At 41.1% G+C, this 22,606-nt stretch overlaps 2 protein-coding genes across 2 annotated transcripts; both read right to left on the bottom strand.

Moving 5' to 3' along the window:
* Nucleotides 1–5,235: 5,235 nt before the first annotated feature.
* Nucleotides 5,236–13,583, bottom strand: vamp8 (vesicle-associated membrane protein 8 (endobrevin)). The gene is made up of 3 exons (XM_036527485.1): nt 13,365–13,583; nt 5,667–5,825; nt 5,236–5,544 (listed from the first exon to the last, which is right to left on the bottom strand). The coding sequence occupies exons 1-3, from the start codon at nt 13,377–13,379 to the stop codon at nt 5,362–5,364; spliced, it is 357 nt and encodes a 118-aa protein (XP_036383378.1). The 5' UTR covers nt 13,380–13,583; the 3' UTR covers nt 5,236–5,361.
* Nucleotides 13,584–15,249: 1,666 nt separating this feature from the next.
* On the bottom strand, nt 15,250–21,752 carry ncaph (non-SMC condensin I complex, subunit H). The gene is made up of 18 exons (XM_036527939.1): nt 21,650–21,752; nt 20,835–21,030; nt 20,621–20,711; nt 20,335–20,427; nt 20,013–20,130; nt 19,743–19,894; nt 19,461–19,650; nt 19,287–19,369; nt 18,959–19,161; nt 18,254–18,399; nt 17,957–18,063; nt 17,137–17,256; nt 16,931–17,038; nt 16,249–16,401; nt 16,008–16,118; nt 15,777–15,847; nt 15,414–15,489; nt 15,250–15,309 (listed from the first exon to the last, which is right to left on the bottom strand). The coding sequence occupies exons 2-18, from the start codon at nt 21,023–21,025 to the stop codon at nt 15,250–15,252; spliced, it is 2,073 nt and encodes a 690-aa protein (XP_036383832.1). The 5' UTR covers nt 21,026–21,030; nt 21,650–21,752.
* Between the last annotated feature and the right edge of the window lie 854 nt (nt 21,753–22,606).

Genomic DNA, 22,606 nt, shown 5'->3' with positions numbered 1-22,606 from the left:
TGTAATGCTAATATCTGCTCTGGGTTACACCCCAGATAATCACAGATACTGTAACAAAGAAATAGTTACTGTACAGGGCCATTAATGCTCATGGCCAGAGAACGGGATTTCATTTCTATTGTGATCTACATGTTCTTTGTGGGGGTCTCAGGTAAACTATACCCGTGCCCAAAAGTATGTGTGTGAAAGTTTTTGGTCTTAGGTCATTCTAAATAATTCCAGCTTCATTGTTTTATTAGTGTCAGGTTTCTGTTTTGGTGAGACTGTGTAAAACATAAATGATCTCTTATATTGGTTGCAAAACTGTACCCCAAATGTAGACACTAGCAATTCTTAAAGGGACATTTCAGTAGTCACTTGATGTGACCTAAGGCAGAAATTTGTTATGTTCGTTATGTTAAAAACGAAAGCTCATTTTGCTGAAGTGAAACAGGTATGCTGTAAACAAGGCATTGACAAAAATACCGGTGGTGATACTTTCATCCCCTGTCTGGTGGTGATATTTTCCTAATGATGTGCTTTTAGATAAAAAGAGGAAATGAATATACCACATAAAAATATGCTAAATAAGAATGGCAGTTTCATTTACATGCAAACAGGAAGTCAGCTACTTTTAGGGATCAGTGTACTACTGATATGATTTTATTAAAGAGGATATGAGCACTTCTGTGTTAAAATGGTTAATAAGTACTGTTATATTATTTGAGTGTGTCTTCCAAATGTGTTTAATTTAGGCCAAGCCAGAGAGGCAGATTGTTCACAGACATGCAGCAAACCAGTGCAGCGGTAAGGAACAAGGTCTTGTGACCCAGGTGCTATGGGTTTGATTCCCTGGTAAGCTGCAGCTGTTGTACTCTTTAGTAGGGTGACCATACGTCCTCTTTTTCCCAGACATGTCCTCGTTTTGGGACCTAAAACATGTGTCTCTAAACGAGAACGTGTCTGGGAAAAAGAGGACGTATGGAAACCCTACTCTTTAGCATTATCCAGCTGTATAAATGGATAGCATGTAAAAATTGTAAGATACGTACGTTTCTGTATAAGGGTGTCTGCTACAGTACACAGTATTTTTTCTGTACACACAGCTTTGGAGCTGTGAAGGAGAGCCTTCACCTTTCCCCCCAAACTATTGATTGTTTCAATTGTTTAATTGTTAACTTGTTAAATGTGTGGTTTAGGATTTGTCTTTCCAGACTGCTGCTCCATCTACAATTGAGCTCATTTCAAATGCATCTAATCAGGCTAATTATTTCATTATTAATTGTCATTGCCTTGTGCCATTCTGTAAATGGGTAGTGAGCCTCACCTGCCTAAGCATACAGGCGTGTGGCTGCAGAGCAAGAGATCCATCTTGGAAGGTAGCTGTTGCTGTGGCCTATGTGGTCAAGGCTGTTTGGTTTGTTGGCTTTTTATTAGATTTTTTTTTTTTTTTTGTAATGTTTATCCTTTGGTGTTCATTCCTTGTGGGAAGTGTTTGCCAGATTCACACAGGAGCTGTCCAGCAAAGTACAAGGGGAAGTTGTGTGATTTCCTGCATTGTAAATTGTGTATTTTCAACAATAATATTAGAATGTACTGTTAGCTGTGAAAGTAAGTTGTTGCTGCTTAAATGTGTTGTGTTGAGTAAGATGTTTCTCTAGTGACTCATGTATGATTAGAGCTCAATAGTTGAGTTCTGGAATTCAGATTGCTTCAGCACATTTTTTTTTATTGTTTGGCATCATCAGAGAGCAGATGTTTTTGGAAGAGGGTGGTGATCAGGTATCAATACCACCATGTGTCAAGCAGGAAAAAAATAATGGGGAAAATATATTTTTAAATTAACTATTGATTCAATGAGCAGCTGGGAATTGCATGAAAATTTGAAACAGACATATTACTTAATTTGCAGATTATCATTAAATTTATCTCATCACTAATTATCTAATCCCTGATCTGAAAAAGACTTACACTCTATGGGGTGGGGAGACATCTGAAAAGTATTTGAGAAAGAAAGCAGTCCACAGACAAAAGGCTGGAAAAGGAAAATCCTAACTCCATTGAATGGCTGCATAAGAGGATTTGGGAAAGTGATGTCAGGCCTGACTTCCCCTGTTCACGTCATCTGGAGGATGATGATGATGATGTAGACCTGTGAGTGCTGATCAGGCCTTGTGGTGCTGTATGAGTATCCTTCCAGGCAGAGAAACAATGGGCCTCCTCTGAGCAGTGCCGCACCAACACAAAGGGGATATTCATTCAGTTGTTTTCTACTCATTCATCACATGTCTGTGTGTGAGGGGGTGAGAATGAGGGGGTTTACTCTCAACCACATGACTGATTAAAAATTAGGACTGGATGACCAGATACAGCATGTATTATATATTACACATCCAACATATGTATCACTCATGGCATATTCTCATTGTCTCCTTTTTGTCCACTATTCATATGAGTATTTTTTGATTCTGTAACAATCTAAAGTAATACATGATTGTGTTATTTGATACTGCATTATTTACTTAAAGCCAGTCACAATTAAAACCATTCATATAAATATTGTAAATACACAGATACACTTGTGTTGAGATACAGAAGACATGTTCAGAGAAGTTTTTCACTACTTAAGGGGCAAATGGCCATCCAATTTCTGTGTACCATGTCTCCTCCTAGTGGACAAATGCTTACAGTACTGCAATATATTTGCTGAAGTAAGAAAAAGATTACTCGTTCTAGCACTTCAGACCAACAAACAATAATAATAACGCTGTGTATGCAAATAATGTTTATTGCACGATCAGGCATAACATGTTTTCATTTATATACTGTTTAAAGACTAATAAATAAAAACCGACAGAAATTGTAACTGGCCCAACATCCCAAAAGCACTTGCCCTACCACAGGATGAAAAATAATGCACTATTTGCAGCCTGTTTAATCTCCATAGAAGCCAGGGCATCAACATAAGTATGTTTTACAAGATTTCTGGAAAAAGTTACACATTTCAAATAAATTCCAAAGTGTTTGGTTGGACATACCATGACCACACAATGTAAATGACCCCTATAAATGACATCAAATTTGCAAAAGTTTTGTTCTTCCAACCAAACATTCTCTGTGGGTCTTATGTTCTGCAGGTATTTTTAAGTGGCACACAGTGACTGCAAGAGCAAAACTTTACCAAAGAAAGTATAGCTTGCATGTAGGGCAAACACTTTAGATATTTTTCAAAACAAAGTAAAACTACTTTGACAGTTAAAGGGCCATTCATTTCAGTAAGATACAGTATAGCGAGGAAAAGAATAAAATATTTTTAATTTGATTGAGACAATGCAAGAGGTTTTGACGAAAATAAAACATAAATAACCCTAAATAATCACAGCTAAATTAATCTGGGGCATATGAAGTGTTGGGATTCGGTGGTTTTACAAATATACATACAGCCAACAAGGCATCTTCAGCTATATACAACCACAAGAGACAATTCCTTGACTTTGCAAAAGCCAGCCTCTCATTGCAACACATTCCAATCTGAGCTAAAACATGCATTCAATAAACAGAGCTTATTGACATCTTTCACAATCCAGAATGAACAGCCCTTTACTTTCTTCAGCAAGGTGGTGACTCCTCCAGTCCCCAGGGATTTAAGTGTGTATTACAGATGAAATCAGACAATGTGAAGAAGTCAGATGGCATTGACTCAACTGCCCCTCCTCACTGTAGCGCCCCTGCAGGACTGGAGGAGAAAAAAAACACCACTGCTGTGTGGCTTGGCAAGGGGTGGTCTCAGTGTTCACTTCATCGGCCTGCGGAGGCACCCTCCCGCAGCAGGGTGAATGAAGAGGTCAGAACTATACCTTCAGAGCAGGGGGGGAGAGAACCCCAGAGCAGGAGCAGCCAATCTTGTGACTGGTGCTCCCATGAAGGACAGACATCAGAGATTCAGACGTTGATCTAATGGGGCACACTTGGGTTACAAAGGACTAAACCAGTTTCTTTTAGCACACTTCACTAGCCAGCCGTGCCACCACATGTGAGCCCTACAGGGGGCAACACAGAGTGATCAGACAGCCCTGCTCTGGAGAACCATCCCAGCTGAAGCATATATCAAGTAATGTGTCAAAACTACAACTCAAAGTCCTTAAAAGACAAACAGCGAGACTGGTCTCAATTTATACATTTCTTCAAATACATTTTGGATACACTTTTCTATTTGTAATCCTATTTATATATGTTCATGAAACTAACCAGAAGCCCTTTCAGCAGAATGTGTCTCATCACAACCTCCCACTCAAATTGCAAGTGAGGTTTACAATCAGGCATGGAAATTCCAAATGGCTATTCCTAAAAAAAAAAAAAAAACATTTTCCTTATGCTCGTGTGCTCATTTATATGTACATTATTTTTTTTAATCACAAATGGCTGAAATAAACATTTTTTTCCATGAATAGCTACTTGTAACCAAATTGTTCATACCCAATCATAAACTACCCAATCATTAAAAAACAGGTCAAAGGCAGCATAGACTGCAAATTCAGTGAACTCTATGTAAAATAATGATAGTCTAAAGATCTTAATGAGATACTGCTAATCTATCAATGTCCTATAAAACACCAAACTACTTCAGCGGACTACAGGCTACTTTAGCCATTCTAGGCCAATGGTTCTAATGTTGCTTTCCATTTTAAAATTAAAAAGGCTTGCCAAAGACAAATCCACATCCCACAAAGCAGGAAATGGCAGAGATGGGTGTGTCTCCACAGATCACATCATTCACTTTTAATCTAAATAGTTGTTAAAGTTTCTTACTCTGGGCATCACTGGCCCCAATTCCATGATCTGTTTATACATTACACTATCCATTTCTAGGATTAAAATGTAAATGTAAAATGTAATCCCAAGGTTTCTATTTGAAAATGAAAAGGAACATAACAGAACACTACAGGCTTACCATAACAAAGCAAATGTCCATGATTAAATAGTTGCCAGCCATGGCAATAGTAGCTCTTTAAACTCTTCCCCATGCAGTTAATTGCACCACCCAGTGTTTAAAAGTGGCATAGCAACCTCCAGAGGAATTTACGTCTGCTTGTGCATGCTTGGTATTTGAGTCGCCTCGCCTGTGGCAACAGGGTGTGAAGCATACCAATGTGTGCCATTACAGAGGTTGTGTGGCAGAGACTGTGTGTGTGTGTCTACTTCCTGAAACTGGTACAGGTAGGTGTGTGTGTGTGTGTGTGTGTGTCTACTTCCTGAAACTGATAGAGGTGTGTGTATACGTGTGTGAGTATATGTGTGTGTGTGTGTGTGTGCGTGCATTTACAGGTATTTTTGGAGCTGTATGGGAGTACCGGTACAGACGCATGTGCAATTTTGTCCGTCTCAGTTGTGTGGCTTGGAGGTCGGTGCAGGGACTGGCTGGCTGGTGGGGATGACTCCCGTGGCCAGCAGCACGATGATGAGGACAATGATGAGCACGATCACCACGATTACCACCACCAGCTTCACGTTCTTCCACCAGTATGAGCGAGCCACCTTCTGAGACGTGTGCTTGAAGTTCTGGGCCTGAGGAGAGACAGGGGGAGAGAGGTTGGCAGGTGCAGAGCAGGAGGGAGAGAGAGGTGAGCTGAGGATTGCACGATGATGGCATTCAGGGCAGAGGAATAGAGACACGCAGGAGGACTGACCCCAGCCTGGAGGTCCTCTGTCTTGCCCATCAGGTCGTCCAGCCTCTCGCCCCGAGCCAGGATGCGGTCCACATTCTGGGTCATGATGTCCTTCACTCCATCCACCTGGGACTGTAGGGTCTTGACCCGGTCCTGTTCCACCACCTCATCACCCTGCTCCTGACACACAGAGAGGTGGAGGGAGGCATCAGCCATCAGTGGACATAACACACTCGGAGAGAAAGAGAGACAGCAGTGGAGAGGGGGCTGTGATGCTAACAGCTAATGCTAAGAGCTAATTCTGGGACCGTTAAGTAATTGTTCATTCTCCCTATTAAGTAAGTAAGTAAATAAATGCCAGGATGATGCCTAGGCTAGGTATAAGGAGAGCAGGGGCCAGACCACTGCCAGTCACCTTGAGTTTAAGGTCCATCATGTCCACCTCAGAAATGTAATTCAGTGTTTCCCTAATCCTAGTCCTGGGGACCCACTGTGAACTCACAGCTCAACCAAACCAAAGGAACTGACAGCTCAGCTACAATCAGCATATGCAGTGGGTCCACAGGAAGCAGGATGTAGTGCCTGTGACTGTTAAACAGCCTGCAACTGGTCAGTACAGAGGGCTACACTGCGAGGCAGTCTCGTTCAAAAGGTCTATCCAGGATCTGAGAGAGCTCGCCACCTTCTCATTGTCCCAAGTCAAGCATAAGCAGTACAACAAATAGACAATGTGGTGTACTAGTTAAGGAAGAGGCTGTGGAGCCCAAATAGTTACTGGTTCGAATCTCACATGCCGTTGCACTTTAGCAGGTACTTGTAATTGCATACCTATAATTGCTAAATATCTACATATTTATGTGGTGTATAATATAAAATAATAACAATGAAATGAAATTCCAAGTTAGTGAGTCGGTCAGAAATCAGATCCACTTTAGCATGGCGTTATTAGAGTTTCCTGAAATATGAGACATACTGTCTGATATGACATTTTGCTGTGGATCTGTTACCCCAACAACAGACATGTGCATGCCAAATTTCAAGAGGACATGACAGGGCCCTTCCAAGATGGATCTGTCTTCAGAAGTAACAGCTGAGGACCTTTTGCATTCAGTCTGGGTGCTTGCCTGCCTACAGCATTATCTACATGTAACAGCATGTACAGTATGCATCAGTAACTGACATATATTCAGAAAAAGGTATTCCGCATTCTGTCATAGTTATACATTCAGAAAGGGTATTCAGAACTTTTTAAAAATAAATGAAGTGCTTTTAAGATTGGGTAGATTTCACCTGAAGGAGTTCAATGACATAACAGTGAGAATCTGTGCAGGGCCTTGAGGCAGCTCTTACATGCCTTACATTTAATTTTCCCTGGCGTCATTTTAACTGTGGGAGGCACAGATCATTACGTCAGGGGCAGTTATCAGCGCTGTGTGCTATGTAGCGATATCATCACATGAATAGATAATGAGAATGCAAACTATGTGTTAGCAAAATAGCATCATACTGATTCATATTTTCGTTGTATTAAAAAGCTATCATCAATGAAGGCCACCATGAAAAAATGATATTTCCCGCTCATTTACCATAAAGCATAGCTTGTTCTGTGTACATATATTAGATTCAACATTATGCATATGTGTGAAGGTCTTCCAGGAAACAGTGTTGATATTTCTTGTCATTTTAGTCAATCTTAGGACATCGCATTTTAAATGTAAATGTTCTTTGTGGTCTTCAGCAGACCTCACTTCTTGTGAAATATTTATGTACGCGTACTTCACAATACACAGTAAGTAAATATAAATGCATCATGTGTATAGTAAAAACATGTAGTGTGTATGGTACATGTGCATAGTAAAAAAGGACTGACACAAGGTCTGTAAGATCAATAGTTTCAATTGCACAACTCTAGATATCATTTGTGCATTCCCACCATACACCTGAGAAGTTACATGTTTGCATAAGAAATAAATGGTATCTATTTACAGTAATCAGGGCCCTGCATTTCCTGAAACTTAATTTCCTGCTATTCAGTACATCCACACCAAGGCTCTCATACAGTCCCATCATAAAGCCACACTTCACACAACCATTCGCTATTATATCAATAACTTAATGTGCTAAATTTGTAATTTAGTTACTAATCTTTGAGTACTCATGTGTCCATTAAAGGAAGAATTTGTCCATGATCATTTTAATCTATTGATAGCATAGTCATCTATAATGTGTTGATAACCAAGAAAGAATAATTTGTGAACTGGTGATTCTGGTCCTTTGAGACACTGGGATGGAAAAAAAGAAGGAACCTTTGATCAGACTTGTGGTTTTTAAGTAACTATTTTAAATAGGACTGGAAAAAAAGTTCAGTGAAACTGTATTCCACTGTTTTTCCATATTTTTACATTTCACAGTTCTGTATGCCACCATTCCACAGTTCTCTTTTCCATTGGAATGTTAATGTTTTCCTGTCATTCCATGTTTCTTCTGATATGTTTTCTTGCAATGTGAACCAAAATATTTGCCACTTGACACCACAGCCATATACCAGACAATGTACTGTAAAAACACAATTCCCTAAAGAAAAGATTTTGTTGGGAGGGCACACGTTGGCTAAGGGTAAAAAGAATGACAACTCCAGGCTAAGGGATCTCATCAAACCACCATCGATCTGTTTATTTAGCTAATTATTACTTATTCACATTGTTAAGTGACCAGACAAGTAACAAGTTTAAAAACCAGGCTGTAGAAAGCACAATGTTTCATATTAAACTGAGAGAATTTATTTTAGGTGTCAAATGTGGCACACTGCTTTGTAAAGGAAGCAATTTGTCCCATTATATTTAATGACACACGCAGACATGTAAAAAGCCACTGAAAGTAGTGAAAGGATCTATTTTCACATTGCTATCAATGTCAATTACTTGAGGCAACATGCAGACACATATACAGTGGTATTTAAAATGAAGTAGAGTGCCTTAAATATATGAAAAATTTCATCTGAAAATATAATATTGAAATGTCAGTTCATTCACATGAGTAATTAAAAAAAATCACTTAAGAATATTCTAAAATATTCTATCATCATTAGCATTTTTTAAAGAAAACATTCTCAAGCAATGTAACAGCGAATATATCAATAATCAATCAAACATCTTTTGTGGAATTTTGCATGGTAGCAGTAACTAAAATAAGTCACTCTTTTTTCAAAAAGCTATAAAATGCATGACAGCTCTGACATGTCATTGTATTTATTTTACAAAATGACAACATCCAGAGGCATTTTTGAATAGACTGGTTAAACGTGGCTTCAGTTTCACTCCGTGGCATTACATTCAACCCAGAAGTCAAAAATGAGGGGCCAAATATAAGACAAACCAACACACAGAGGTGTCTGATGCGTGGTTTGTAAGATGTAGGAGTGGGTGTCAAAAAAATACAACAAAACATTTTACGATGCTTCTTTTGTCCCTGCTACACAATAATTACAGTAAAACAAACAATATGAACATAAGCAGGTCTAGAATGTATTAGAGGTATATTTCCCCTGTATGGTACCACTGTTCATTATATTATTGCACACGTAATTTGATAACAGTACACAGTAAGACTAAAATCTCTCTCCATCCTCCATAACACTGAAAAATACACATGGGTGTATTCTAACTTTACCTTAAATTACTGCAAATTAAAAAATAGCTTCAGCTTCAAAGTTTCAGTCTGAAAAGGGCCACCATGTCATGATGGTTCAGCCCTGAGCCCTGCCTACTCATGATAGTATGCCCTGTTTAAGCAACTGTGTAACTATGACAACTGCCCTAAATACTTACCCTTTCAACCACTCTCTACTCTTCTCAGATAACTGATGGGAAAATATAAGCTCACAGTGAAGAAGGCTAAATGTTAACAGCCTTACACTTTCTAGGCGGAGGTGTCTTGACACATGATATTGGTATAGCAGGCTACAGTCACCAAGACACTGAAAGTAAATGCAAGACATGACTTTTTGAAATGTTTGAAAGAATGCCTGCAAGTGGATCAGTGAAGAATTATACGTATACGTAGTGACTGGCAGACACCGATGCCATTTTTCTGAGGAAATCATGTGATTCACTTCTGTGTATCCTTATGTTACATTTTGTGCTCTAGCCTGTACATAAAAAGTACAGACATGTGGCATATCTTTAGCAAGGCTATCTCAAAGCTGCATAACTAGTTAGTCCTGACTGCCTCATTTGGAAAGGTTTTTGCTTTGACTGCATTCTGAGCCCTACAGCCCAGGTTTGAACATGGCCTTGCCATTTGCTGATAATGACCGGCAAATTGGCTTTGTTCTGCTGGAGACAGAGATGGGTAGATTGGTCAGGGTTTCCTTGTCTCACTGCTCTAAAGGGACACTGCGATTTGTTAGCCCCTGCGAGTTGCACGGATTACGTCAACAGAGTATTCTCCAATGAGCACGCACTCTGCTGTAGAGCTCAGTGTGACTTTTAGTGTCAAAAATAGGCATTAGCTTCATGCAAGTGTATCGGTCCATTGCATTTGTCTCGCCTCGGCACTGCTGAATGAGTACAGAAGTTGTCGTGGTAAGACAAGCCTAGTACACAGTTGGCAATTTCGAAAATGGTGTTGCATGAAGACGCTGTAGCTGCTGTGAATGGAGGGAAACAACTGCCTGTGATGTGACTGGATTAAGTATTGATAGTACTGAGAGTACCGAGTTCCAAATCAAACTCAACAGTAAAGTCAATGACATGTAGAACCTAAAGAAACTGTAAACATTACATTGATTACACCATCCTCTACCATTGCTGTTTTCTTAATATACTTTAACACACCTATGTCTGCAGATTTTTAAAGTAATTTTGTCATGCAGCATACTCCTCCTCCTCCATGGAGAAATCTCCACTGCTCTCTAGGTAGACATGTGTACTCTGTGCGTGTGTGTGTGTGTGTGTACATGTCTGAAAGGTGGGCACACCCATTCCTATCCCCAAGAGGTGACACACACAGATACACTCAGTAACAAACAAAGGCGTCTCCATGACACGGCAAGACAAGCTGCGTCACTGCACTGGTTTCCACCCTGCCTCTCTCTCGCTCCCTCTCCTCCTCACTGCTACACACAAAGCTCAGAATGAATTCTGCCAAATGGCTGAACACTATCAAATAACATCTCACAGTCAAGGGAACATTAGCGATGACAATCGGGCCTATAACACAAGCGGTTATAGAGTTCTGAGTAACATCTCAGAAGGAATGACACCCACATCAGTGACAACGATAAGAAATTCAATGCTGTTATTATCTTGTCACTTCAAGTGCTTCAGGATTTAAGCCTGGCTGACAGGAGTTGCTGATACTCTTCCTACTCCTGGTCTCCCCTTCTCCCTTTTAGACACAGCAATCTCATAAATACACATTTGGGAAAAATGAACACAAAACAGGTGGCTGAAGGAATGGCAGAGTTTATGAGAACAGACGTGGGGAATTGTAGACTTGTGACCATCTTTCAAATGAATAACAGAAAATGTCTAATAACATCTGTGGTTCCTATATCAGCAGATGTCCATGTCAAGGAGGCCAGCTTCAATTGTTACAAAAAATTTCCATTGCACTACCAAATGAGATTCAACTGCCACAAAATTCAGTTAAGCATGAAATATGTTGTCTGTTCATTTCACTCTCTTCACTACTTTCTGTAACACCAGGGGCAATTCTGTGATAATACAAACAATGAAGAAAGTCCACAGATATGATCGCCTTACTAAATCATTACTAAGATTACTAAGCATCTTTGGGAGTAACCGTTTCCTTTTGCCCTGGAAAATGTACTTTCTGTACAGGACATTGGTGTGCAAACCTTTACAATTTTACACAGAAGCATCTCTAGTATTTCAGCCTCACATGAGTGAATAGTTAGATTATAGCAGTTAGATTTAAACTCTCACAATTATCAAAATGTCTGTACTGACAGTTGCTGCAAATGCTCAAATTGAAATGTTTATTTATGCCTGTCTCTCGCAATTGCCACATCATTGATATGACTGCCATCACCCATTCTGCTTACCATTAATCACTCATTTCTGCATTGTTTGATCTGATGAAAAGATCAGACACATCAGAGCAAAGTAGTGGACTAATGGGAGCTTTACATTCCTCTGGAGATTGGGCTTGAATCCTTCACTCTTCCTTCAGCATCTCTTGGGGAGAGTTACGCTGCATGGCACATGCCCCTGATGATAGTGTGGACGAAAAGCTGAAACCCTACACTATATCCACCTTCACAGGGTTTCTCGATTACCATCTGTCTTTGTCTTTGTACAAGAAAGCAGGCTGAGCGTGAGTTCCCTGAGTGTTTGGTGTCAGACACAGTAGGAACCTCACTTCAGATGGCAACTGTCTCCATATTAGTAGCTGGCATTGGTGTGAGACTGTAGCAATTTCGCACAAGCATCTTTTTTGCTCCTTAATTTTGGTATGATCACATCTGAACATTATGTGAAATCACCTTTGATTTTGTAAAAAACAGTTGCCGTTGTAGTAAAATACCTTGAAGAACACCTATAGCCCTCTGGAGCAGGCTAACTGATGTGAAACCAAATAAGGAGGATTTAGGGAAAACAAGTAAACAAACGCCTCCCTGGAATGCATTGTGTATGTACCAGCCTAGTGTAATTGTTGTAGCCACATTTGCTTGATCGTAAACTGAGAAGCGCTTTATGGTTATGTAAAGCGTTGCTATTCTTCGAGGAACGATGTGCTCTTATTGTTTGAGTCGCACACAAAATAACCCTCTGAGTTGGCTGGTTAACGTGCGGGAAATGTCAGTTGAGATATTTTGGTTGCTCAACCATTTCAACAATGAAGAAGCGGAACTTCTGCAGAAAAAGCCCTCCAAAAAGTCCAAAGGTGTCGTGTCACTACTATAACTGTATGCATTCAATCATCAAAGTCAATGGTTTTCCTTAGACAGGTAAACATATTAACCAAAATTTCCATGGTTAAACTACGGCCAACGAATTCCACTTGTGGGCCTACTCGTCATTGTTAAAGCTAATTATATCATCATCATCATTCATTAAAAATACACCTTGAGCAATGCTCGCATTTAATTTAGGGGTTAACATGAATAATAAAACGACATCAATGGCACTACATAACACGGTATGCATTTCCGGGACTATCAACTCAACTGCCTAAAGAATTTAACGATATTTCATTTACTTCAAATAGGTAGTACGATTTCAAAGCGCGAGTATTGCACATTAAAACTTTAAGTTATGTAACAGTGAAAGGACGACGATGATCATGATTGTAAAAAAAAAAAAAATCTATTTAAGATTGCAACTTCAGCCACCCATTACGGCACACTTTTTTAAACACAAAGTAACCCGTCTAATAAAAGAGGGTCTTTCCGCATGCTTCCGCGAGCAACCATTTTAAAGTTTTGAAACCCGTTTGATCGCAAGGAGGAAGAAAGAAAAAAATCAGTAAGATATGTTTAATTAATTTTGTCTTTTTAATCGTCGGTTTCGTAATCCTACAAGAACGCCAAACAAGCAACAAGTGGTTTTCCATCCCCTTAAAAGATGAGTGAAAATAGCCTATTGCCATCGAGTAAAGACACGTTACTGAAATGATCGATCAAAATCAATAAGAAAAAAAATCAAGTATACCCTACACAATCAAACATTTAACTCGTATCGGGTGAGCACTTACCATGTTATGTTCCATGTTTCCCAAAAATTTGGGATACGACACGTCCACGGGAATAAAACACGGACTGCCCACTTAATTTGTAAAATATTATGTCTGTTTTCTTGGATTCGTAGTTTTATGACGGTGCTATTGTTTTTCAGTCCTTCAAAAGCCGACGTCCGTGCCTCCTGTTGCTAACTTCCTGGTTGTGTTTGAAACTGAATTCCTTCGCTGACCCACCTCTATCTTTTTCCTACTTCCTCTTGCATCCTCGCGGGGGCGCAAGACTCGTCGCCAAACCTGTTTGCTCACCTAGACGACAGGTGAAAGGAGGAGCCACAGAATCGCAGGTGGTGACGTGACAGACGAACACTCACATTTCTCACGTTGATTAAAATATATAAACGTGAGACGAAGAAATTCGTGTGATGTTTTGCTTTTTGTACTGTCTCTCGTTGCTATAATTAATCCGCATGTTGTGCACCATTATGTGTGCAAAAAGTTTCAGTGACAGATAAGTATCGCTTTCCACCCTCGAGATTATTAACCCCCATGCGCCACAAGGAACAGTCCAACAGGATATGTGACATAGCTGAAAAACAAATGATGCGGGAGACAGCAGGGATGACGGTAAACCATTCGTCACTCACCCAGAAGACGCTTTCTGTGGTTAAACTATCATATATATACATACAATGTGTATGTGTGTGTATACATGCTATATTTTGTTGACCAAATATCCTTGGGTAATTTACAAGGACTACATCCAACAATAAGAGAACATGAATGGCAAATCTAGACCTGGATTCAGGCCAGTTAGGGTCTGTTAAGTATCACATTGCCTCTAAATAACCTGAAAAATATTAACAGTATTTGGTTGGGTTTCAGGCTATACTTTTCTACTTACTGGTGAATAGCCTGTTCTGTTATGCACAGACAGCGGTCTTTGCTTACAAAGTTTCTTGCAGTGATTTTCTTGAAGTTTGTATGACCTGCAATGTCCTGTGCACTATAGGCTACCAAGCTGGTTAACTAAGAACCAGATAAATTCCTGTAACACCCAAGAATTCTATCCATGAGTCATCAGAACAAGTGTCTGACATCACACAGTAAACTGATAATTTTCTCAGCTGTACACCATAATAGCAGGCTGGCCATACTGACAAGGCCCTCTGTATTACCCAGACAAACTGGTTACACGCTTGTCAGTGCAGGCAATTACTCCAGGGCTTCTGGGGTAACACAGTGCTGTATAAAACAAAGCATCTCACATTAAAACCTCTTACAGGAAGTCTGCACTAAGGCTTCAAACACTGGCAGTTTTAAAGTTACAGGCACATCTCCCATCATTTCACAATAGTAATGTTCATATATATTTTTCCCTTTTAATACAGGTCTTTTGACATTCTTTTCACTTATGATAAAAGTTAAGAAAAAAAAAAGGTTTTTCAAGATTTTAAAAAAGTGTTTGCTTTATTTTCTATTTACACATTACACAGTCCACAGAGGAAAGGTGAATAGTAAAAAAGTAAAGAAATCTAAACACTATACATGTACACAAGAGACAGATGACAACAGGTTAGACAACAGATGGGTAACAGAAAGAATAAGGAGGCAGTAAAATATACATATATGTTGTTCTTAAAAGTCCGCTGGGAATAAAATCCCCATCAGAGAGGATCAACGGATCAACGATCACCTGAACTTGAACAAAGGACTGGTAATTCATGTTCTCAAATTAAAAAAAATCTGATGACTTTAAAAAAAAAAAAAAAATCATCATCAAATCTTCAAAATGTAAAGCACTCCGTGCAATGCACTCAAGGAAACTAAAATGAGAGGGGAGGTACATAAGGAAGCAGAACTACATAATCTCTCCATCACAAATCCGAGTGTGTGTTCATTTTCAATGACCTTGCTTGATGACAATATCTGACATATCGTCCACTTTGATGAGCTCCAAGTTCTGAAGAAAGAAAGAGAGATCGCCTTTAGTTATTACAATCTGAAAATAACTGAAAAGCATTGTCTTAAAGAGCAAGAAATGTAAGGGTTGAGGTAAGTACCCACCTTCTCATTGGCTAAATGGAGCAGAGCAACAAATGCCAGAGGCACAGATAAGTTCTGGGCCATGGTGGAGGGCAATCTGAGGATACACAGAGACACAGGGTTATACTGTGCATAAATCATTTATCCACACATCTGCCATATTCATATGAGACTGACTTTAGTTGTAAGACTACAATCACATAGTTTACAGCTTGCCACTCACAGCGGAACCTCTGTGGAAAGGAATGTTTAAATGACACATGTACCATGTACATGTGAAAGTAAACATACATAATATTTGTCTTCAGCTACAGTACATGATTGCATGTTGAGTGAATGCATGTTATGTTCCATAGTGACAGCATGGTAGTGGGCACAGGTTACCTTTGAAGGAGGGTCTTTGTGGTCTGGCTGAAGGCTTTCTCCCCGGTCACCGTTTCTGCGCTCTCTCCCTCCTGCTGGGAACACAATATGGTCAGCTGGGAAGGAGGAGAGACGGGTGGAAACATGTGGCAGGACACAAAGAGGCTACGAGACTGGGCACGGGCAAAGACAAGTAGACAGAGGAGGGAAGAGAGATGGATAATGCATAAACGAGGAGACGTGACAAGTGACCTTGTCTGGATTGTCCAGGCAGTCCGTCAGCAGACTCCACATGGTGTTCTTTAGCCTTTTCATGTCCATCTTCTTGGCTGTTTTGGCGTAGTTTATTTCAATCTTGTTTACCTTGGGAGGAACGATGCAGAACAGCTTCCATCACAATGCTTAACTCAACAAGTCGATTTTTCAGCTCCTCAGAAAAACCCGTTCCCGATTTCTGCTCCACACCTGTATCACTTGACCCCCCCCCCCCTACCTTGTGAGGTTCTGGCACCAGGTTGTCCTCCCCATAGGTGAAGATATCATCCTGTGACCCAGGAGGTGTGTTGCCAGAAGCAGGGTGCTGGGTCATGTCAAAATCATCATCTGGTCCCCCACACCCCTCTGCTTCATCATCACTGTCTCTGCCCTAGAGAGAGAACAGTTTACAGGCTGTCAGCAAGACATCCCTGCTCTTTCCCAATAGAAAAACATGGGAGGGGCAGGTGAGGAGTAATGTCTGTTACGTTAGCGCTGTTGTGGTTGTGGTTGTGTAGTTGGGCATCATTGTGGTGGTGTGCTGTGTTGTAAAGGTAGGGCAGTGGCATGGCACCTTTACGCAGTGCTGTACTCAGGGTCGGCCCAAGCCTTTATGGGGCCCTAAGCAGAATTTGATTTGGGGCCCCCCCCATTGCCTCAGCGCCACCAGTACTATTGACTATTGTAATGCTTGATCATTCGCACACCTGCTGTAAATCTAACACACCCATTATCAATTTTATTGTGTTTTTGTATGATTACCATTGACATAATATATCACAAAAAAAACATTTCAAGCTCTCTTGTGGGACACTTCAAGCGCTCTTGGGGGCCCTCTGGTGGCCACGGGGGGCCACACGCTTATGCGTTGAGCCGGCCCTGGCTGTACTGCAGACATAGAAACAGTGCAGTGACCAGACCTGTAGACCAGGGCAGAAGTTTGCAGTGTCGTTGGCGTTGTTGTAGTTGTAGTCCCCAATGCCATCGCCCAACTCTCCAGACAATCGCTTTGGCCCCTGCTTACACAACTGGCAGACAACAAACAGGGTACACGTAATCATCATCAACTCGCAATTAGTTCTGCTGCCTGTGGACTGGGATACTGTGACAAGTGTGGAGGACTGACCGTGCTGGAGGGCTTGGCGCTGAGCTGGGACAGGGCCTCTGGGGGGTAGTGAAAGTCTGCTGGCAGCGTGGTCTTCTTGTTGCTGGTGGAGAGGGCAGACTTGCTGTTGGTGGTGGCTGCCTGGGAACACAGAATTACAGATGCATGGGGTGTGGATGGTTGAGGTAAGGAAGTCATGAGGGGAGAGGGGTGTACTTGTGTTCCTCACCCATTAGTCAGTAGTTTTAGATTGGTGGGCCTGCAGGGCCTGTATTACTATTCATAGATCTGACACAGTTTAATCACAATCAAAGGTTTAAACAGTGCTTTTCAAGGTTTTATGAAATTAAGCTAAACTTATTTTTAGAATTTAATTAAATGAGCATTAATACCCCCCTCCTAAAAGGTTTTAAGGATAAATTAAGATTTTCAACAGTTATTGTTATTCCTGCAGTAGTCACACTACTGTGAAACTGGGATATTTTAAAGAAGGATTATCAGTTTTGTTATTTTTGGATTTGGCCAAATGTATTCTTGGAATTTCAAGGGCTATAAGAATCCTGCAAGATTTTAGCCACTATTCACAATTATGCTGTTACTCGGCTACCTTTATGAAATGGATTTGAAAAATGATAATCAACCTAACATAATTAAACAATGTAAATGAGAAATTAAAATTAGAATTAAAATAAAGAGCAAAGTCTCACTTCAGGATATAACCAAATACATCAATCTCTGACAGACCTGTGTGAGTCCTGTGTGAAGAGATTTAAATTCTACTAGACAGTGGTTCCTCCTAGACTGATTGTATAAAGCTATCGAAAGGTGGTGAGGTGCTTACTCTTGTGGTGCGGAAGTAAACATCAAAGTTTATGTCGTCACTGAAGTCAATCTCAAAGGTCTTCTTGGGCTTCCTCTTGCGGCTTTCCTTGTCTGGGAGGTGATCCTCTGATCATAGACAACACAGATGCAGTCTGGTAAATGTGGAGGGGAACTTGACAAAAATGTGAGAGCCATTTAGGGACAGTGTAAGAGTATCAAGTGTCAAAGGGCCTTATCATTAATCTCTTAGGAATCTGCTAAGAGATTAACAGTTGCTATTCATCCAGAGTATAGTCCTTATACACCATATACTCACGCTTGTGGTGGGGTTTGAAGCGCCAGTACCCAGGCCCAGCCCACATGGCCATGGTCCTAGGACTAAAGTAGGAGTATTCCCTGGGCTGGGAGGACAGCTGCAGGCACATGGTGGTGATGTCCCCTCCCCCAATTGCAACCACATCCCTGAATACAAGCCATAGAATTAACTTAATGTCCACGGTGACAATGAACATGAAAAAAAAAACAAGTATGTTTGAGTTTTTTGTTAATCCTTAAGCAAGTTGTATTAGAGTAATTGGGCTTAGCAGGATAATCAAAGTTCTAAAGCTAATGGGAATGCAATTAGTTTTGCTCTAATAAGCAAAGCGAATTTTGAAGCTAATTTGAGCTGAAGTATGTCAGCTCTATAAAGGGCGCTGCAAGTCAAGTCTTAAAAATCAGGCAGTTCTCGCCTTCATCTCAGTCCTCTCAGGTTTTAATTATACAATTGAGAGTCAAAGAGAAATATGCATCAGTTGTTACAAACTTGCAGGACCCCACAGACTGTTCTGTAAAATGCCTGTCTATAACTGGGAATAGAAAAAGTCCTTGAGGCCCGCAGTAGCAGCTGCTCAAAGTTAAACATCACCTGTTAAACCTTTTCCAGGCTTCACCTTCGGTGTTGTCCATAAATCTCAAAGGCAACACTAAAACCTATAGCACTAAGCACTCTGCCCTGTTTAGTATGTCCAGTGCCTCTTACCGTCCTCGTCCTGTCCCTGTCATGGCGCAGGTGTCCTTGTGCTCCTTGGGCCCCTCCCCACAATCTCCCGGTCCCTCTTCATAGGCATCATCATTAAAATCATCCCCAAAATCCTGGCATTCCTCCTCCTCTGGCTCTACCTCGGCGTTCACGTCAAACACGTGCTCCCCCTGCTTCATCTTCTCCAGCAGCTGGTTCATGGTCTGCACGGAGACAGCAAGCACCAGAATGTGAGAATGATGTGCAGGTGATACACAACAGTAACGAGCCCCAACAACATCGTGCTTATGAGTCAGCCACTGGGCATCGAAATGACTGGGAATCTGACCTGGTCTGGGTTCCACCGAGTGAAAGAGAAGTCCTTCAGGGAGGGGCAGATAGAGTTCTTCTCCAGTGCCTGCTGCAGACCACCTACAAACACAACACACAGAGGGGTGAATGCAGACACCTACGTTGGTGACAGGATAAGACAGGCTGACCATGTGACCGTCTGCAGATTTACCTGTGAAGGGCTGCGCGGGTACGTGCTGTTTTGGTGGTGGAGGGCTGGGAGGCGTGGCCCGCAGGAGGGTGAGGTGGGAGGGGAAGAGCAGCTCACAGCGGCTGTCTTCACTGAACAGCACTGACAAGAAGACCCCTGCCGTGCTGCTCTCATCGAAAGAGGACGCCATGCGCTGGAACATGGGGTCCACCTGGACGGAGGGCGGCGCATGGACAAGTAAGCCCATCAAAGGTTTCACACAAGCGCCACAAGTCTCCCCCAGCACCTCCCTCTTTACTTTACCTCACACTTCCTCTCCGTCTCAGAGCTGTTGATGTTGCTCAGGTTCTGCTCCACAGTCTTCTTTGGTGGCCTCTTCTTCTTCACCACTTGCTTGGCAGCCGTCACTCCTTCAGCACTTCCTTCCTCCTCTCCCCCCTCCTCAGCTTCCCTCTCTTTCCACACATGTCAAACAGGCAATCCAAACAGTCAGAGCCCCAGTTGTTTTGTGGATCAAGGTTCATAGACAGTGCTCAGGGTATATTTAGAATGTACTGAACGAGCCCCCCTTACCCTCTTCGGGCTTTGTCTCAGAGCCCAATCCACCCAACACTCTGTAGGCGTCAGCATGAACAGCATCCACTCTGACCGCATAGATCTTGGTGCTGGCATCCAGAGTGCCGGCTGCCACCTGGCCATGCACAAACACAGGCACAACACTCATTTTGAGCACACGCTTTATGTCAAACATATTTTATTTAATATTTAACATTTAATATTACTACAGTATCACTATCTAGCCTGGAATCATATGCATTTCCTTCCATCAGACACAAAGTAACAGAATGAAACAGGTGAAATTCAATAAAATTGAAGGAGTACGGTAACAGCAGACCTTGAAATTTGTGAGCTCAGAGTCTTTCTGCTTGAGGATGTCAGCCATGTAGTCGATAAGGTGCAGTCCAAAGGCATTCTTGGTGGTGATTTTCTAAGCAACAGAAAAACAATTATGAATTTTTGATGCATGTCTGTACCACCTTTTGACGGAGTATATGAAACTATGATAAAATGCACAAAAATGCTACCTAAGCAATATTAACAAGACATCTGAGGACTGTTAAGTTCGGTGATGAACATTTATTTATTTATTGTTATATCTCCATGTGTATATGTGTACTCACATTCTCCGTGGACAGTTTGATACAGGTGGAGTAGTGCTCTGAGATCTGTGCGTTTGACAGCTTGGGCACAGCCGCTGGGGTCCCTGTAGCACTGTGTGAAATTCTAGAGTCAACACTGTGCTATTTGAGCTGTTCAAGTGGCACAGCTTTCTTAAACAAGCATGTCAGACCAACTACATCACATCAGACAGAACAGCCATGCTCCCCCTCTAACCTGTGTGCAGGAGACTCGGTGACAGAGACGTCCGACATGGTATGGAGATCCATGACCCTGGATCTACGTCTCTGGCGCCGCTCCAGCTCGTCATTGTTGCCGGGGAAGGCAGCGAGAGGTGGCGTGCTGGTGAGTGTGGATGGTGAGGACCACTGACGTATTCGGGAGATCGGGGTGGACGAGGAACTCATGATGGCTGCATAGGAAGGGGGTGGAATGAAATTTAACGGTACTTTCAACAACATCATCTGTAGGACTATGTAGCTAACCAAGTCACACTCTTTCTTATGTAACCAGTCAGCCGTCTGGTTCGATAAATCGATATTTTTTTCTTCATCGTGCATTGACTGGGTTAGCTGGATGCTAACCAATTAGACCTAGGAATTAATGATGCGATCAAAGCACATCTGCTAGTTAGCTGAACATACTTGTGTCTGACATGCGTAACTAGCTAGAATAGTTACCTAATTAATTCATCAAAACGCCAACAGCTATGATGTCCAGAAACAACTTTAGCATCTCTGGCTAGGTTAGCTAGTAAGGCCATGTATTGGCAGCAGATAGACACACTCCGACATGAGAACCAGCTAGTCATTTACGAGTGTAGAAGTCATTACGCTTACGACTATAAGACGACAACACTTTAATATATAGATTCGACAATTAGCTACTGCATGGAAACCGACGTAAAAACGTCTACGTTAACTAGCTAGCAACAATACGTGCACTAACGTCAGCAAACATTTTAAGTTTTGCTTTAGCTAACATCAGCAAACCAAGAATAAATTCTGCTTATTTGAAAGACAGGGTCTTACCTTAATTTAAAACCGCTTCTATTTTTTTTTTTTACAAACGGATAAAAAATATGATGTTACAGTCGTGCAATCAATCACTAACGTTTATCAACGTTAGCTAGCCGGCTATCAAAATCCAATGTCTATCGTCTGTTTTCCTTCCTGATCACCATTTGAAAATGTGCGCGAACGGTTTACGTAAAGCACGCAATGGGTTGCATAAACGTCATCACGCATCATTGACGTGTACGTAAAGAACGCGATTGAAATTCCAGCGAGTCCAAGCTCTGGTTCGCACTGACATGTAGAAAGTGTGCCAAGTAGTTACTTTAACTTCATCTGTTATTTATTCCATGCCAGTACAACGTATTGCAATGTAAAATGTGAAAACTATCTAACCAATGTGATTATTAGCTAGCAGTAAGTGACGTTCGTTTATAATCATTACATTTCCAGGAACATTACACATAATTCAAGCTACAATCTTTTGTAGGAAATGTAAATACTATGAATAAACAGTAAACTAGCTTGGACTGAACTAACAGGAATAGATCATAAATTTTGACTGTCCCCTTACTAAATCAATATACTACAGAATAGTGTGTCAGTGCTGCTTTTTAAAATCTCCCTAGCTGCATTTACATGAAGGCACATATGAGAAAGACTGGTAGCAAGTCTGCAATGATTTCACTTTATAAAATGCCTCACACTATACACAATACAAGTGTTTCTTAGTCCTGTTCTTGGTGGGTCATCGTGTATGTTGGTTTTAAGTTGCAGCCTGGCTCAAGAAGAGATGAGTAGTTGGAGGTTTGTTTCTGTGGCTGAAACTTTCAAAATGATCACCTCAACACTTTCTCAACTCAGTTTTGTTAAATTGTGCTTAATTACAGGCAACAATGAAGATAATTGATCATGATTAACTGGTTGTTCTAATGATTCATTATTATAAAGCCTAGAACAATTAAATGATAAATG

Source organism: Megalops cyprinoides, chromosome 4 (assembly GCF_013368585.1).
Source record: "Megalops cyprinoides isolate fMegCyp1 chromosome 4, fMegCyp1.pri, whole genome shotgun sequence".
Taxonomy (NCBI): Eukaryota; Metazoa; Chordata; class Actinopteri; order Elopiformes; family Megalopidae; genus Megalops; species Megalops cyprinoides.
This window is presented reverse-complemented; position numbering and strand designations above follow the sequence as displayed.